This window comes from Halichondria panicea, chromosome 10, assembly GCF_963675165.1.
Source record: "Halichondria panicea chromosome 10, odHalPani1.1, whole genome shotgun sequence".
Taxonomy (NCBI): Eukaryota; Metazoa; Porifera; class Demospongiae; order Suberitida; family Halichondriidae; genus Halichondria; species Halichondria panicea.
Genome location: NC_087386.1, coordinates 6,217,937 through 6,237,417, shown reverse-complemented (window position 1 = coordinate 6,237,417; position 19,481 = coordinate 6,217,937). Strand labels below are relative to the sequence as shown.

Below are 19,481 nucleotides of genomic sequence, written 5' to 3'. Positions count from 1 at the left end.
ACATAAACAAACCCACGTGGTGGTTGACTTTGTTTTGGGTCCACGTGGTCACTAAAAGTTGTTCTCTGTAGGCAATTTGTTTACATGTGTACAGTACAGCTGCAGATGGAAGAAACTCACAATGATTGGATGAAGGTCGCGTCCCACTCCAGGCCTGGAGTCTTCTACTACTTCAACAAGGCCACTAAGGAGAGCAAGTGGAAGTTGCCACAAACCTCCAAAGCGAAAGTAAACGGCTTGTTATATAATTTTGCTCTTATTCATATCATATCCCCTCATCCGTTGCAGGTGTCGAAGAGAGATGAGAATGTAAAAGTGAAAGTGACTCAAAGTGCAGCCATCCCGCGGTCCTCTCAGTCCCTCCCCCACACTAGGGTCACCACCAGTCATGCTGGACTAGGCTCTAAAGTGAGGGACATTGCATGCAGCATGATAACAACATTGCTAATAGCTTGGTGTACACACATAATAACCGCTTCATCATCACCAATTTTGCACATCTTTACACTACACCTTTCATTACATTGTTACCTATTCCCCTGCTTATGTACATGTATGGTGAAAACTGATGTAAGGCTAGCTGCTAATTTTGTGCATATAAATATTGTGCTCATTTTGCACACAGGGGTTTGCATCTTTACCATCCCCCATTAAACTGTTTCTGTAATGCATGGTGAAAACTGCTAATTTTCTGCTTATAATTATGAATTGCATCTTTTTGCCCTCAGGGGTTAGTGAGTAACAGCACGACTGTTCCTGTGCTGCGAATCAGCCAGTCCCTCCAGCCCAAGAGCAGCTCAGGGAGGAGCAATGCTGGGACTGGGACTAGTGGGAGAGTACACCTGCAGACTAACAGCAACAACTGCATGGAGACCGTCAGTCCAGGTAGCCAGCTAGCTATGAGTTCACAATAGTTCTGGGTGGATGTGATGACTATGTAGCTTTGGGACAGAATAGGTGGGGCGTAGTGGTTAGGGTGGTAGATTAGATTATAGATAAGGCGTGGGTTCGATTCCCTCTTGGGGAATTTTTCTTCCTTTCTTTACAAATCAGTTAGTAATTTCCCTAAGTTTTGAATACATCATACTCCTGTCAAGTACATATAATCAAGTTGGGGCGTCGCCCGGTTTCTGTGAAACTTCGTACGGGCGACGACCCAACTTACCCTTTTACTGTTCTACGCAAAATTTGTAGAATCAAAAATGGCCGACATTTTTAGCTACTTTCCCTAATACTAAGAGCAATAGGCTTACGCTATTATATGTGACAGGCTCTGGGAAAACCAGACTATTGGAGCAGAATTTAGTATTGAGCTACAGCTAAATTTATGCCTACAGTATAAAATCTCAAATAAAATGTTATTGATGTATAAGTATCTACAGTCCTTCTACTACCTCTCTGTAAAATCTGATGCTCTAAATCCAACTCTTTCCATCAAAACGCTTCGTCCAAAGTTTCGCTATTACCTTATTTTTCCTAATTAAGCAATCTTTGAGAGTCGTTTTTCTCGATACTACATTTTACGGCTTCGAGTTTCCAACGCGCATGACTCGGGTATGAAACTAGGTATGTGAACACTAAGCATATCATTGTGTAGGCAATGCTCTGCTCTATTATTTGGTACATTAATCACACATATTTTAGTCTGCTCCAATAGTCTGGTTTTCCCAGAGCCTGTCACAATTATAATGATATTTGGCCATCTAATTGTTTTGCTCTGCGTGCAGTTGTTGTTTTTGCATGTTGAGAGCTTTGTGTGGAGAAAGTTCCAAATTTGTTGGTCATCCTTTGAATTACTATTAAGCGTTTCATTATTCTTTAATGACTTTACAGATTTATGGGCTGGTGAGGAGGAGGCTATGGAGGTTGAGGAGCGCTGGGGTGATGATGATGATGTCATCGATATGGACGTAGACATGTCGGAAGAGGAACAGATGGCTCTTATCAGTGAGATCCACACGACCAGGAACGACCTCCCCCTGGCTACCTCAGTGGGGAGTGTCACACAGAAGGCTCCCTTCTCTCTCACCAACACTGTGAGGGCGTACATTTACGTTGGTGAAATAGTGATTATGGTTGCTATGTTCTATGCTGCATAATTGCAAGCCTTAGTGATCGAGTGTGTGTTGTTATTTTGAACATACATTGCTGCTCAAAGATTTTTATTACTGCCACTTTCTATTAGACAACCCCCCCCACACGCACACACAACTTCTTGTATACCCTCACACAACACACACACACACACAACACGCACACACCACGCACACACACACACACACACACACACACACACACACACAACACGCACACACCACGCACACACACACACACACACACACACACACACACACACAACACGCACACACCACGCACACACACACACACACACACACTGTAGAAGCTGTACCTTGTACTGGACACCAACATTCTCATCTCTCACCTCGGCTTCCTACGTGAGCTCAAGGACTATGCCATCAAGAACGTGGGTCGCCCAGTCCTAGTGGTTCCCTGGGTAGTGATGCAAGAGCTCGATGCTCTCAAGACACGTAGTAGCTCACGACTAGCTGGCAAAGCAAGGGACGCGATACGCTTCTTGAATGACAGCTTCTCCGCCGAACATCCCAGGATCAGAGGTCAAACTATGGAGGAGGTGTGCTAACAAAATTTTTAATTATTTTTTTATGTCACATTTTTTCTCAATGCAGGTCCATACTGAGCTCAATAACATTGCTATTAGCAACAATGATGATCGTATTCTACACTGCTGCCTCTTGTACCAGGAGAAGGTCAAAGTTCACGGAGGGGTGGTGGTCCTATTTAGTAACGACGTTCAACTGTGTAGTAAGGCAATGGTGAATCAAGTCAAGGCTCTCAATAGGAAGACACTACTAAATGACCTTCGAACTCTCTTCAAGGGCGGCGACCTAGCACCTGTTGTGTCGTCTCAGGGACAGTCCCATGGTGGACACGCCCACTACAACCCACCACCTGCTCTAATTGGAGCACACCAAGTGTCTGCCACTCCTCCTCCGGCAGCAGTTCCCGTCACCAGAGCAGAGGTGAGTATAGGCACAACCATTGCTCTATTTATACCATTTTATTAGACCATCGGAACTAAAGTTATAGCCGTTCAAAGATTTAATGCTACCACATGTACCGTTGCCATTTCACTGGATGATATAACCAATCCTCTTAGCATATTTTTCAAATTGAAATTATGTTGTTTGGAAGAATGCATGCATGCATGTACATGTACATGTACACGTGCGTGTACATGTACATGTGCGTGCATGTACATGTACATGTAGGTATCCTTCATTTAGAATTAGCTCTGTAACTAGAGTTCTGGTGGTCCAAATTCAACGTTTTTCTGATTTTCTGAAAGCTTAGAAGAAGCCTGTTCAGATGGTATCCTCAATCCCAAATTTGGAAGGGGCTATACTGAAAACACTATAGCCCATGGTCTTTTCCTGAAAACAGGAAGTTATACGGTATTTTGTCAAAAACAGGCCGAAAATAGACTTTTGATTTTAACACATCATCTGAAAAGCCTCTCTCTAAGCTTTCAGAAAATCAACGTTATTAGACCATCAGAACTAAAGTTATGGCCGTTCAAAGATGCTCTATTTAATGCTACCAGATGTACCGTTGCCATTTCACTGGATGATAATCTGCATGTTGTGCAGGTGGAGGACCTACTGTGTGAGGCAGAGCGTGTGATGGGGACTGCACTGTCAGCTGCCATCCGGGAGGAGTTCGTTAAAGCGTACGGGGCAGATCTGTGGTGAGCATGCGCTTGCTTACATCTACAAGAAAGTATTTTTTATTCACTATTGTAACCCCTCCCACACACACACACACACACACACACACACACACACACACGCACACACACACACAGGCAGGACATTCTTAGAATCAAGCCTCCATGGAAACTCCAAGACACCGTCACGCTGATTGACAAGTAAGGAACACACGTTACTCTAGAGCTGCATACTATGCAGTGCATGTACATCGTGTACTTACTGCTATCATTGTTCAATCTGCACTGTATGTAACAATTCAAAGCTACGGTTTATTAGTGTGTGTGTAGGCATTGGATATCAGTGTTCCGAGACCCGCTGCCACCTGGCTTATTACTGTGTGTGTGTGTAGGCATTGGATAGCAGTGTTCCGAGACCCGCTGCCACCTGGTTTATTACTGTGTGTGTGTGTGTAGGCATTGGATAGCAGTGTTCCGAGACCCGCTGCCACCTGGTATCCAGTTCTCGTGTGTGGCAGGTCTATTGCAGCACGTGAAGAGCAGGGACCGGATGGTGCCAACCGTCGGAGTGCTGGATGACTTCACCTCCAAGGCCACAGCGCTACTCAGAGCCTTCGCCAATGTATCGGGGTGAGTGGGGGTGCAAGGTCTAATGGACGTTTATTAAATGTCTACTGTCATTATTAACTCTTAAACTCTGAACCCAAGGCCGTAGCGTGTTGTACATAAATTATTAGGACCGTTGTACACAACATGATCGTATATGGAGAGAGGTTATTTTATCGCACTCTCTAATTATGTGTAGTAAATGTGTGTAAACATGAACATATAATTATTGTGGGGATTTTCAGATTTTGGTTTGGGGGAGGTTGGTTTCTTTATGCAGCTCAGTGTATGAGTATTCTTCACAGATTGTTTTTTGATCGTTTAAATATTCAATTTTGCTGATTCAAGATATAATGTGCTGACATGAGCATCTCTTTACTCGTACCCTCACAGGTATGATGGTGTACTGCCTCAGTCCATAGCTCAGCTGGCATCCGTATCTGAGAGGATATCGCTACTCAAAGCACGGGTAAGGTCTCGCTGAATGTATGGTGCTACACACTAGCTATTGTAATGCTGGGTGTTTGTAGGGGCTGGCGACCACACAGAGACGTCATGTGACTAGTCATGTGACAACTCCCAACAGACTAGGGTTGTTTCAAGTAAGTCAAGTGATCTTTCATACACTGGATGTAACAGACATGTAACAGTGCATAGCTATAGTCGGCCTGTTCGTATGTTTTATTTCACTTATGTGTGCTTATTTTATAGCGTACTTCCTCTGGAGGCAGTTTGAGTACCACGCCCACTTCTCCTACTAGCCCGCTAGGTCAGCCCCTCCCACTCATCACTAAGCTATTGCGGCCGTCGTGTGATGATCTCCTGCGTCTGGTTGGTGCTCAACCGCCCACTCCCCTGGAGCAACTGGAATGGGTCATCGGGATCATTAAGGCCATTTCCGAACAGTGCTGGTGAGTGGGTGGTTGAGGGGGCGTGTGTGAGGTCATTAAGGCCTTCTCTAAACAGTACTGTGTGTGAGTGGTGGAGGGGGTGTGGGAGGTCATTAAGGCCTTCTCTAAACAGTGCTGTGTGTAAGTGGTGGAGGGGGCGTGTGTGGATGGGTGTGATGAAGTTTAAGTGGCCATAACTTTAATCTCAACAGTCATATTTTTCTTTTTGTATGTGTACCAGTTGAACTTTGGTTGATTGATGATTAAACATGTTTGTGATGCATGAGTAGACATCACGATAAGTCGTACAGTCAAAATGTCGCTAGTCCATTCCAGGCAACCACTCATGCATGACATTATCTGCCGTCTATATATAGGTTGAAGCCCTTACCCGTAACAACCACACACCAGCTGCATGTCATTCCATCAATTAAGGCTAATTATCTGTTTGACCAATTTACTTGCAACAAAATGTTCATCTCTCTCTGCTATATTAACTTTTGTGCGTTCTCATTTCCAGCAGTGGTCGGATCTTCTACGCCATCAACAACAATCCTCAGTCACTGTCTGACAAACAAGAAGCGAGCATATTCCTGTCTCAACTGCTCGTCATTCTCAAGAGCACCACCACCGCCATTAACAAGTAACTCCTCCCCCTTTGTTACATGTACTAGTATTTATAGTTGTTCATACATTGTCTATAATCTGATGCAGCCTATACTAGTGTGTGCTGGTCTTACGTACATTACACTCACACCCACACACACACCCACACGCCCACACAGCCTCCTCGTCTGCCAGACAACCACTCGCGAAGACATCACTCAAATGCTCATCTCATTTGATACCTTCCTCAACACAGTAAGACCACACCCATTTACATCATGACCACACCCCTTACCCCCCTACACACAGACAATGGGCATACACAGTCCCCTAACCTTGCAAGGCTTCACACACTGCGTACAAATGGACGGTAGCAAAGTGCAACAGATGCTCATCCAAGCACTGGGTGGTTTCAGTGCCAGGGTCGGAGCACTCGAGCAGTTACCACGGGAATTAGGACTATAGCGCAGTGCTGTCACTTAATTGTATACTTGTTAGGGTTATTATTTTGTAGGTTAGTGTTTTGTAAGCATCCCCTCACATTCTATGATTTCCTGTCAATATTTATCTCATCGTTTGCTCATTCATTTTGTCGATCATCTCATTATTATCTGTTTTTTGTTATTATTACTCCCTATTAAATCATTCATTTGTACACTGTATAATTATACATGTTGTTCATTCATGATTATCATTATATATATCGGAGTTAGATCAATTGTCGTTAGGAATGTTTTCAGTTGATTATGCATGTTTCCTAACAGACGGTATCCATGGTGATGTACAATCTTTGCCTTTTAAGTATTGTTTCTAATGTAGGGAAAGTTGACGCAACAAATTGGCTGTGGAATGAACAGCTGGATCGTTCATAATATTTACGCATGCTGTTCAGAGCAAAATTATTATTGTGGATTAAAACCACATTGACACATGATAATTATTAATTATTATGAGTTACCACCGAAAACAGTGGATCGTATAAATGATAAAAATTTGAGAATATTAGCGCAGAAAGTGATCAGTAGAAACAGACAAGGATTGAGACATTGAATACCATGACACAACACATTACATCAGTGAACAGTTGTAAGAGTACTTGCTTGGTGCGTTGTAATTAAAGGTTCAGATTTCATCCATTCTTGGTGGTTAGTTTGTTCATTCAGTATCGAATAGCCTTGAGCGTTTTGAGTGTTGACATCATGCGGTGAACTGTTCAATAAGCAGTGATGCTGCGTTGAGCCATCATCGGCAACACAGTCGATAACAATCTCCACGGTACATGCTGGTACAACAGGTGCTTCTGCTGTACTGCTGTTCGCATTAGATACTCTTCTGTCACCAATTAGTGGGAGAGTGGATCGAATGTAATCCTCAAAACTTTGATCATCTTCTTCTTCTGAATCTGAGCTTTCACTGATTTCTTTGAGCACTTCTGTTTCCAATCTGCTTTCTCTGATGGCTCTAAGACAACACACAGAGGAAGACTGTGTAATTTGTGGCTGGGGCAACTGCTTATTTCCCCATAGTGCTTGTACTGAGTTAGACAAGTTCTCTACTCGTTGAGACATGTCCAAGTCCTGTGTCTTCATTTGAGCCTGTGTAATGGAAGGAGAAACACTATAAAAGTTGCACACAAATGACATTAATATTATAAGTGAAGTACGTTGCTACAGTGTACAGATCAGGACATGCATGTACGTCCCTAGGAGCTAGCTATTATAGTGGAGTTAATGCAGTTTGCATGCATGTCTCCTATATAGATCTATGGTTGGGCTGCACACTTGGAGAACTACAGCACTCAAACTATACAGCCTAAGACCATGCACTCACCAGTTGCTCTCTTATCCTAGCCAGCTCAATATCCAGAGGGTCACAAGAAACACTCCCTCTTGCTCTCCTGTTCTTACTCTCATCTGAATCTCTTCGACTCATGGAGGTGGTCCTTCTTATCAGTCTAGAGATGCTACCTCTTCTTCCCTTGAGCCTAGACTCTGGCTGTAGTGTCTGTTGCTTCTGTGGCTGTGGCTGCTGTGATCCCAGTGCTTGGAGCAGAGTATCATAGCTTGAGAATCGTCGCAGTGAGTCGGGGGAGCTAGGTAGAGAGTAGGATGAGAATACAGAGAAGGAATCTCTTCTCTTAGCAGTGTCATAGTTCTTGCTGTTTCGTCTCTTAATGGCTGAGCCGAGGCCATTTCTGGGCATGAGTGTGGCGAGCATAGTTGGCTTTGTTGCACTGTAGCTGTGTCAATGTGTTAGAGCTAGCTAGCTTGTATACTGATAATGATGACATGCAGTGCTCGAGCTGGTTAAATATTAGCAGTTAAATGTGTGGGCGTTGAGGTATAATTAAGGTATGCAATTATTATAAATCACACAGTGATTAGATGTCAACACAACACAACACATACAAACACACACACAAGTGTGCCAGTAAGCAATCAGTTGAAGTCATACAGATACTGCACAATATCAAATCCAACACTCCTGCAGGAAAACAAGAAAACAATTCATTATAATCGTGATTCAATCATACTTTCACACACACAGAGAGAGTCAGTAGGCAGGCTTTACTGAATAAGGCATGCACTTTTGGCAGTCATCACAGTGGTTACAAACTAGGAACAGATTCAATCACAGTGTTATTGTCTGCCTGCCTACAACAGACACAGCACACCCATACCCAGCAACTGTGCACTATGGGCCCATGACTACCAGACTCTGGTGATCCATTTATTGGGTGCCATATTCGTCTCCTCATTTCCCAAATGGACATCTCACCCAAACATACTTTTTGCTCAATGAAACGCCAAGTTCTAACTATAGCAGACTGTTAATGTTAATGTTTACATCTTTTGTTTAGAAGTTAAATACGGAATGTCTATTATTAGTTGATGAATGAACTATCTCTTGGACTACTCACCTGGCTACCAGCCGAATATGATCCAGAGTCAACAAGCACTGTATGGATAAAAGCATAATTAAAAAATTATACAAATTGAGGGCAACTTAATTATATACCCAGTCATTTGTCTCCACACTTTTCAGCTGACATTACCACACCCCCACTCTCCAATCAGGTTGGAGCCGATAAAACATGATACTAATACAGACAGGCTAGACACTACTCAAGGAGGGAGCTAGCCTCCTTCACAAGGCCTCAACAAAGAGTGTGGCCTGAAGTCGAGGATAGGAGTGAGCATGATACTGATCGATATACAGATAGGCTATAGACAGTACTCAAGGAGGGAGCTAGCCTCCTTCACAAGGCCTCAACAAAGAGTGCGGCCTGAAGTCGAGGATAGGAGTGAGCATGATACTGAGATAGGCTATAGTCAAGGAGGGAGCTATAAGGCTGCTTTCCTTCTTGTATCACTATAGGGGAAACACTGGGCAGTTGATTCCAGAAGCAGTTATTGTAGCAATATATATTTTGTGATACTTAGTGGCACCATTGTGTATACATGGTGAAGCCTAACTGTCTATAGTAGTCACACTTGGGGCAGACCCAGCAGCTAATGGTTGTAGTAAAGAGGTGACCTGCTAAACAAACATGCTGTGGAGACTTTGGGCCCCATTAACCTGGCTGTATTATAGAGGGTGGCCTGCTAACACAGGTCCAAACACATGCTATGGAGACTTCAGGGTCTGGCTGTATTATAGAGGGTGACCATTAATAGACACACTTCATAATAGCAGACTTGTAAACAGCCCACTTAAGAATAATGGTACGTATGGTATTTCCAGTTGGCAAGAAGAACACAAACAATCTCTCTGCCAAATCTACGTAGATTACGACTGTTGCTTTAAGCAACTAATCATCTCTTAGTTACAGCACATACGTACATGTACAATTAATGTAGTTTAAGCGACCAATGAGATGGGATATCAGACTACAGTAATGTTATCAACCAGACCATATGAAATTTAGGGGCAAATATTAATTGATCGAACAACATACCTGCTCATGGTCTGTTATGTAAGAATGAGGAGACTATTAATCAGATTACAGCAACTACTTTGTTCATGATTATAAACACTCCTTTTCTGTCTACAACCTTTCACCTCAATGAAATGCAAACTATATAAGTCAACCACTAGCTACAGTGTACACACACACACACACCCCCCCCACACACACACACACACATCATAGGCTCTGTACACTAGTCTACACGCTTGAGGACATTAGAGTGCTTCTTAGAAATAATTCTATTTCAAAGTGAGGGTTATAAGAATTTGTATAATATAGGTAGGTGGCTCCCTGCACTCCCCTACCTTGTATTTGGGTGAGTCCAGTGGGTCGCCAGTGCTGATCTGAGCTAGCAGCTGCAGTGTGACGAGAGAGGCCACCTGCAAACACAAGGGGAGGACAACGTGACAACAAGGTAATCATGTGTGTGTGTGTGGTTGGGTGAAGTACATATACACATCCAGGTTATGTAGTGGTCAATTGAAGGCTATAGTCTCTAAGAAATGACAAAAACTGTACATACAATCGACACTGACACGTACATGCATCATTACACAAAGATACAATGAAGATTACTTCTCATCAACTTGACAGTGTGCACTTACAATAATTATAGTGTGTGCCATAACATCCCTCCCCATCGCTACTGACCCCCCTCCCCATCGCTACTGACCCCCCCTCCCCATCGCTACTGACCCCTCCCCCCTCCACTACTACTAAAATATTTTGCTGGTGAAAAACATATCAGCAGAAAAATTGACTTGCCAGTACTAATTTATTTCTGCAAAGTGATCAACCCTCCGCAAAGTTTGCATTATATGTAATACAGTATCTGATATGTATTATTATCAGCAGACGCACTAGCTATTTAATGATCACACTAATGGACACATCCTGAACAGGGGGAAACCTCCAATAAAGTAGTACTCTCCTGAATAAGAGACACTAAGTACTGGCAACTTTCTTTATTAAAGGACATACAGTTCCTTTGTCACTAAAATTTCCTTTCTAGAAAAAATACAGACCTGTACAACGAACAACCGTGTACTCTACAGTGTAGGAAATACTGTTCATTTCCTCCAATTGTGGCCAAGCGAGGTTCAACATATGGAAGTACAAGTGTATGCGTCATCGACCACGACAAGTGGTTACAGACACAGGGGCAACTGCTAACAATTAAAAGTTTAGCTCTGGAATGCATGTTCCAATGTACGTACTATCCTTCACCATCTGTTATAGCTGTGCCTGTACAGTTAGTACGCTATACATGTACCGTATAGCGGGTAAGTTTCGGGGATCAAAATATTCGTGGTTCAGCAATATTGAGACATTTCGTGGGTAATATTTTCGTGGTTGCTGCTTACACTGCAGGTAAAGGTAGGCAAGGTCGATCGCTTCATTCGTGGGTAAAATATTCGTGGTCCAGTGTTAAACCACGAAAACCATGAATATTTTGCCCCACGAAAATTACCCGCTATACGGTATATAAACGTGTGTGAGTTGTATTAAATAAAACAATACGTATTATACTAATTTATTTATAATTGCTTAATTCGGTTTGTTTGTGTAAGAGAGTTGAAAATGCACATTCAGCACATTCTGTAACCTGACTACCCCACTAGGGAGAAGAGGTTATCACTGGATAATTAGTGCAAATTAAGAATCAATACACTGCAAACTGTGTGTGATGTGTGACAACACTCAGTCACATGACTATTATCATCGTTAGCTGCTCAGTCATCATCCATGTGAATAATTACAAGTGCCAGAAGTTAGAAGAATAGCAGGCTTTCCCAGAGAGGCTCTTGGTTGCTAGGGCCAAAACCTGTATGTATGGACATGCCCACCTGGTCGATGGTGGTGGTTGGTACTAACCACCTCTTAGGCCGATGTTAGGCTGTAAATGTAAAAAGGCAAATGTCTGTGGTTGAAAATATCCACCACTTAGAAAATCCTGGGTACATCCCTGGCCTGGCTGAGGCTTTGTTTTTTTAGCACAACATTCTCAGCCCAAATTAAGATATTTTCGTAAGTGATACCCATTAAAACATGTGTACGCTAGCTGTGCGGTGTAGGATACTACTATCGAGATAATGGGGACTGAGACAATGGGAGCCTCATGCAATCACTCGTTAACATAGCTGGCAAATTGACAGGAATGAGTACAACAATAACCGACCACGCACGCAGCGTAGCAGCTAGCTTGTACAATATACGTGTACAGCTGACCATCGTTAAGAGGTGGATATGTAATTCATACGTTGTACAGCATCATTATAATATCAGACACAATTATACTGGTCCTTACAATAGCACAAACTTTCTGAAGTTTACGATCGATACACAAGTACAAATGTCAAATTTAAGCTAATTTCTATTATCTAGACAACCTGCCGTTACAGCACACATTATAATAGAGGGCGTTCATTTCTGGAGGCCTGCGTACCTGTGAGTACAGATGAGCAGCTGGTGGGACGTCTTCCTCCAGAATGCTGTAGAATATTGCCATGAGGCGATCGAGAGGGAATGGTTTGGGCCCCAACAGCTGGTGGTTCGGCTGGGAGGGGCAACACAGGACTGTACTAACATGTGTTACTATATATGGCACGTACATACATAATTATACGTATACTTAATATTTTGTGAATGAAAACCCTTTGCGATTGAATAAGCCAAAAGTCAGCAGAACTTTGACAATTCATGATGCGATCTGGCAAGGATTGTGATGTCATACAAGTACTGTACACACACGTATGTATGTAGATCTGTGTGCTCTTGTTTTATTAATTAACCCCCGCAAAGTTCGCATAGGGTTGATGCTCACCAAACATTGCAGTACTATAGTCAGACTAAGTGGTACATCCACTAAGGAAGAAGGCTGTAACATTTTCACACGGTGATATGGCACTTATCATACCATCATCAATAATTAATTAAAAAATGCCGACTGTGTACCACCCATGTGTGACTACCGGGCTCTTCCCGGGTACTAGACAATGAGCAAATGGTTGAGATGATTGTTATGAATAGACGCACATACTTATCCAATCACACAAAACTACCTTTTCCTTAGTAGCTGGTCGATGGGACTTCCGAGTCTTGGGTTGTTTGGTCTGTGTGTGTGTGCGTACAATTACAACGTTGACATCATTATCAGATGAAGTACATACATGTAGGTAGGAGTGCTAATGTGAGAACATGTGTGGTGTGACTATGGTGATAATCATACACGTACACTGGCACTAAGTGTTCACATTGATATGACTACCTAAGAATTCTGCTGCTTAGCTTGCTGTTTCATACAATACTTGAGACCACAGTACACTACTTAGTTAGACTAGTTCTAGCATAGAAACAAGAGCCCTTGATTTAGCAACTTAACAACAATTGACAATTTTATTTTGTCATTTACAAGTGATGCCTACCACCATGCAGCAAGGGGCATTGCTTTTAACAGGCTTGGCCTGGCAACACAGATACTTTCTAGACATTTTGACTTCTGAATCCCTCTCCTTTATCTATGACCATTCAAACTAAGTAAAAAGTGGCATTCAGACCTTTCCACGCCAGCTAGAGTCCCAGCCAGTGAACTGAAGGTCTCAGTCACTACAGTAAGAACTTTGAAAAAAAAAAAAAGTTGCGTTGTAGACAACAGATTGCCAGAAAGTTGCCTGGTGTATGGTGGCTTTAATGATGTATAATTAGAGTCAATGCATATACGTATGTACTTCACTGAAACTGAATCCAATAACGGAGACAGTGACGTGGGTTGCCATTGCCTCAGGGCACCTAGCTCACACCAGCTGCCAGGTTGTAATTACAGCACACACAAACACGTTCCTTTGACTACCACCCACCCTTGGCAAGAGAGGACGCTGTAATTAGCAGTTGGTGCATTCTCACGTACACAATGGCTGACATATCAATGGCTGCTCTTTTTTGGCTTTTTTGGTAGCTTTGGCTAGAATCTTCGCTAACTGGCATTGGTATTTCGTTAGGGAAGGGTGGTCGGCAACCATAATCGACATAACACACTACATCAAAGGCCAAACACACAACAAGCCAGTTATCATACAGGTCCTGGTATGTCGTGATTGGTTCACTATGCACAGTAGAAATACATTTCTACGTACGTAGGGCTAGATCACTGCATGTATATACTATATATAAAATGGACGGCCAAAACCTTGTTCCCTAAAGGTGTCCGCTATTAGAAGTTAAACACCACTGTACTTATACACTTGCAAAGGAGAGGGCATTTTCTCACTTAAACTATACAGCTAATGAACATGCTCATGTGATCATTCACATGACTATTAGGGTGTGAAATACACCTTAGACATACATGTGTACCGTTGTATGTCGTTTAAATTATAAGCGTATGATATAATTGTTGACTAACTCGCTATCGTTCAAATGTACGTATGTATGCATAGGAAATTAATGAAGTGAACTCAAAACAGAAGTACAACAAGTGCATAACTACTAGAGCAGTAAACAAGAGAGACACTCAATAGCCTATAGTCTGACTACACCAGCCACAGCTGTGGGCACTCTAGCGTGAGGGACAGGTCAATATTGGATGTGGGAGGGGCAGTGGAGCGTGAAGACTGACCTAATACTCTCCATTCAGTCAAGACTACGACTCAGACAAACACGGCCATAACAACTACAAAGCAAGCAATTTTTAACTATTATAACCCACTCTAGCTTCAATGGGCGCCAGACAATACAAACAACAAGCTTTAAGATGATGTCAAGGATAGTAACTAGGAGACATACACACCCATTAGAATCAGGCCTGGAAAAATGTTTCACATATTCACAGCCAATTTGCTATCCACGAGTAAAATTCTTGCTTATAATAATATTAAAAAATACTTCTGGCTGAGAATTTACTCCAAAAATGCGTGAATGCACACTTATAATATTAATACCTTTGAGAAGAATTTTCTGTCCGCACGAGCCGGGTTATAGGAGGCTAGAAAAGAGGAGAAAAGGAGGTACTTGGAGTAGTAGGGTAGCTCCAGGTAATCGGTCACGCTCCCGGAGCCTTCGGTGGGTGTGGCCAGCGCTCGCTCGCCCTGCTGTGTGGAGAGCTCCCTCAGATATATCCTGCTCATCACGTCCTTGAAGAATGGCTCTATGTGCTTCCACAGTCGTCTTGTCTCCCGACTGTTGACTGGTGTGTGTGTGTGAAGTGTGTGGGTGGGTGTGTGAAGTGTGAGGGTGTGAGTGTGTAATAGGAGCGTGTGTGAAGTGTGAGGGATGTGCTTGGATACTCAAGCTCTTTGATCTAAACACAAGTTGCAGAAGTTGGCAACCAACCAACAACAATGAAATTATGACTATATAGTCTCATCCCCACACCCACTCATGACTATATAGTCTCATCCCCACACCTACTCATGACTATAGTCTCATCCCTACACCCACTCATTATTACTGCTACACAGCATGCTACTATTACCATAAGATTCACACACATGAAAGCTTACTTTCCCCACTGTTGACTGGCTCACTGTACTTGGGATATAACACTGCACTCTGTATGCATGGAACACACAACATTATAACTAGTCTCATCCCCACACCAGTGGCTCACTGTACTTGGGATATAACACGTACAGCACTCTGTATGCATAACATCACAACATGTTGCTGCCTAGTCTCATCCCCACACCAGTTGCTACCTAGGTTACGTATGTAGCTCCCTATATAGATCAGAAGCAAAGGAATCTAAAATTTGTATGACATATACAACTTCCTAGAAATGAACATGCAACCTAGCTCGTAAGAGGTACTGTTTCTATTCAGAAGTTACGAGAAAAACAATTAGTAGTTTCTATACATGTGGAGGAAGAAACTCACCAGGTGGCGAAGTTCTGCCAAGTCTCTGCATACAATATGGAACACGTTCCAAATATGGTTGGAGAAAGTTGCAAAGAACTCGGGGCTATCTTGAGGGTTGCGATCCAGCGCCATGATCGCCAGTGTCTCATCTATTGGGGGGGGGGGGTATTAGGGGAATCCCCTTCATTATATAATTACTATACTTGACTCTGTAACTAGAGTTCTGGTGGTCCAAATACAACGATTTTATGATTTTATGGAAGTTTAAAACGAGCCTGTTCAGATGGTATGCTCAAATATCAATTTGAAGACGGACCATAATTTCTATCAAAAACAGGCCTAAAATAGACTTTTGATTTTAACACATCAATTACCGTTGGACCAATGGAACTAAAGTGATGGGCGTTCAAAGACGTTCTAGTAATTAATAGTCAATATAAATATTATTGTAGCGATGACTGTCAGCAGCTGGGGCAATTATACCAGCAGTTAGGACGGTTGAAGAAGAGTTGCTCAAAGGATAAAAATATGTACATGAACTAGAAATAGATATACGCACACAGATCAAGAATGTGTGTATAATACTTTAAGTACAGTATACCGTATAGCGGGTATAATTATTTCAAAGGGTATAAACTTTCGCGGAATGCCGTCAGAAAGGTTTTCGCGGAATAGCAACCTTTCTGCAGCATGCATGCATGCGATATTAAATTCGTGGGTATAAATCTTCGCGGTAGATGCTTGATCAACGAAAACTACAAACATTTATACCCTCGAGATAATACCTGCTATACAGTTATGTCGAGCCTCATGCCCATTCAACTTAATGTGCAGTACCTCACGTAGAAACTATTTGAATGCATTTTAATGATATTATGATAACAATCATCCTAATGTAGTCATTATTCTAATGAGACACGTCTATATACATGTAGCTGAACAAGATACTCCCCCACACATTAGGTAGTGACTGGGATAACTCAATAGCTAGGAGAGCTGTCTACTGTTACAGGTGTACATGGATATACCGTAGTACTAGAATATTGTGCTGGTGAAAAACCTTTGCAAACGAGCTATATCAGTAGAAAATTTGATCCTTTGCGATAATAATTATCTATTGCGTTCTGGCAAGGATCGTGTGTCATAGGTTATTGCGATTTTATTTTTGCAAAACTTGTGATACTTTCAAAACATTCTAACAAAACGGTTGTACATAGCTCAATGTCTTGATTTTAGATTAGTGTGCCCTCCAGGCGAATATTCAGTCACAGTTCACTGATCACTACCAGGAAGCTGTCAGATAAACACAATGGACAAGCCATCCATGGAATGCATATATCACCCACTAGTGACCCGACTGATTAATTGGGTGTATTCACGACTAACCCTCAGAAATGTCAGCAGTACAGCAGCTGGCTCTGATTACTGCATGTATGGTAACAGTATGCTGGGAACATGCACAAAGAGAGGGACACACTAGCTGAGTATATTATTGTAACATCCATAGTTAGTTAGTTCATTCTATTCAGTGACTTATTCACTACAATAGCCAGGATTTATTTCAGTGCGGGGTTATTTTTCACCTGCTTGGAGCAAGTAAATTTCCTATTTTTATCGTGTCGATGATCCGTTTAATATTTGAAACCACATTTCACCCACTTGTGCACAAAATCCTGGAAGTGTATCATCTAAACAGCTACAAAATGCATTTCATTACAGCAATAAGACAGTATCAAAGTAATTACTGGGGGACTACACAAAGTATAGAGGGCGTCCCATTACCGAGGGGCTCAGCTGACCTCGTGAGTAGTCGGGGAAGTGCACTGAGAGCAGTTGACTTGGACACGAGTCTGTGGTTAGCTTCTCGTATGGGAGGATACTCACCATGACAACGCACACCTCACACCCACTCTGCATATGACAATCACATGACGTTATAGTAACAAAAGCAACACACATTCGTGGATTATTATAAAATGTTTCAAGGGATTTTTTTGCTCTTTAAACCGTCTGAGATCACGCATTAGTCTTAGCTATAATCATGGAATGAGATGTTATAAGAGCACCGGCCTGGCCTGTATAGTAAAACAAATGCACGTATGTACATTATTAAACCGCCAAAATGTAATTTTTTTAGTGCCCGTAACTTTAGTTCTGGTGACTCAATTTCAATGATTTTGTGGTTTTCTGAATGCTGTATTTCAGTTTGGTATGTTCAAATTATCAATTTTTTAAACTACCATGGGCTATAGCTCCATGGTCATTGCAACACAAGTTATGGATGCTATGCTACCCACGCAAGCGATTAACACAATGAAACTCATTCCAATAGTTACTCAAAGTTAGCTATCAAAACAGGCCTATTTTGGAAAACTCACCAACTAAAGCCTATAAGGCCATAATTAATTAATAGGTCTTCAAGCAATTCGATCAGAAGGCAATCACAGATCTAAACACATCGTTAGACTGTCACAGCTACGTGCTTGCGCAGGTTCTTACAAAGCATACATTACAATTCACAATAGATATACTCACTATCTCCCTAAGTCTGAGCAGGGCGGACAGGACGGTGACCTCCAGTGACCTCAGTCTCTCTGCTTTATCCAGCACCTGCACACAAGCAAGATAGCGCTGGAAACCATGTGTGACACGTATTGGACTAGTATATATAATTATACATAACCAACTTAGCGAGTTATAGAATTATGTTAACATCTTGAAGGGCATGCAGTAGTGAACGTGAGTGAGATAGCGATGCAGTGGAATCCCTATACATTGTGTAACATTTCAAGTTTTGGCTGCTATACACTGACAAAGGTGGCCTTTGTTGAGAGGTTGTTTTATTCATGAAAGTTCATTTAGGACCTGACCTATATATTGCAGTTGGCCTTTCTTCGATTCATGTGTGGCCGCTAAAACTATTATTATAATAACAAGCACCTGCACGGGAGGTATGCATACTGGCATACATCAGAGGTGATGATGCGTACAAATATACCATTATCGTAACCTAGCTATGACTCATCATGACCAGCTATGACTCACAATGTACAGCGTCTGCTGAGACAGTTCACTGGCCAGTCGTTTCAGCTCCTGCACAAATCCATACAGGCTGTCACACTTGCCCACTGGCTCCATCCCATTAACCACACCCACTGCCCTGTTGAGAATCGTACTAAAGAGAACTTTAGAGTTGTAACACTCGACGCAGTTGACTAACACGTGTGGAGCTTTCAGGATATCTAATACAGTCTTAATTGTCAGGGTCTTTCCCGTTCCAGTGTTGCCATAGAGATAGAGGGGGGAGGGTGTAGGAGACGAGGGCTGTAAGTATAATTAAAAATATTCCTTAAAATAATAAATGATAATAATTATCGTACCTCTCCGCACAATGTTAGGAGTAGTTCCACTTGCGACTGTCTCCCTGGTAACCGCTGACAGAGCTCCTTGTAGCTAGACCACACCCCTTCTCCACACCCAACTACGAAATCATCCACCGACATCGATGATTGAACTTTGACCTCCGACAGTGAGGTGTCCATTTTTTGAGGAGATGTGAACGTGAAACGACGTACATCTGATGGTTTTCGTTTACTGGGTGTTTTTTTCTTACTTGGACTCGAATCTGTGTCTGTGGTTATCTCTGCCTTGGAACTGGAGGACTTGCTACGTGTGTTTCTACGCACTGCAGACATTTATTCATATCTTTTCAGCAGAAGGTCGAGGAAGGGGATTAGCCTCGCAAGCCAGACACAAAAAAACGTCTGGCTTGCGAGACTAAAGGGGAATT

The 19,481-nt window shown here is 42.4% G+C and overlaps 3 protein-coding genes across 4 annotated transcripts; 1 reads left to right on the top strand and 2 right to left on the bottom strand.

Moving 5' to 3' along the window:
- The first annotated feature begins 1 nt into the window (after position 1).
- On the top strand, positions 2-6,601 carry LOC135342614 (transcriptional protein SWT1-like). 2 transcript variants are annotated; one of them, XM_064539398.1, is made up of 15 exons: positions 2-228; positions 289-408; positions 729-885; positions 1,834-2,036; positions 2,402-2,653; positions 2,709-3,062; positions 3,690-3,787; positions 3,905-3,967; positions 4,223-4,396; positions 4,766-4,841; positions 4,903-4,974; positions 5,084-5,283; positions 5,786-5,905; positions 6,048-6,123; positions 6,178-6,601. In XM_064539398.1, exons 1-15 carry the CDS (start codon positions 85-87, stop codon positions 6,331-6,333), a joined length of 2,265 nt encoding a protein of 754 aa, XP_064395468.1. In that variant the 5' UTR covers positions 2-84; the 3' UTR covers positions 6,334-6,601. The 2 variants fall into 2 exon arrangements, with proteins under 2 accessions (XP_064395468.1, XP_064395467.1); XM_064539397.1 differs by having other exon boundaries at positions 5,783-5,905.
- Positions 6,602-6,755: 154 nt separating this feature from the next.
- On the bottom strand, positions 6,756-8,196 carry LOC135342737 (uncharacterized). The gene is made up of 2 exons (XM_064539574.1): positions 7,699-8,196; positions 6,756-7,463 (listed from the first exon to the last, which is right to left on the bottom strand). Exons 1-2 carry the CDS (start codon positions 8,083-8,085, stop codon positions 6,942-6,944), a joined length of 909 nt encoding a protein of 302 aa, XP_064395644.1. The 5' UTR covers positions 8,086-8,196; the 3' UTR covers positions 6,756-6,941.
- Positions 8,194-19,460, bottom strand: LOC135342670 (origin recognition complex subunit 5-like). Its single transcript, XM_064539471.1, has 12 exons — positions 19,072-19,460; positions 18,737-19,015; positions 18,227-18,301; positions 17,491-17,602; positions 15,710-15,840; positions 15,337-15,385; positions 14,776-15,020; positions 12,901-12,951; positions 12,285-12,395; positions 10,144-10,218; positions 8,789-8,826; positions 8,194-8,352 (listed from the first exon to the last, which is right to left on the bottom strand). The coding sequence occupies exons 1-12, from the start codon at positions 19,384-19,386 to the stop codon at positions 8,307-8,309; spliced, it is 1,527 nt and encodes a 508-aa protein (XP_064395541.1). The 5' UTR covers positions 19,387-19,460; the 3' UTR covers positions 8,194-8,306.
- Positions 19,461-19,481: the final 21 nt, after the last annotated feature.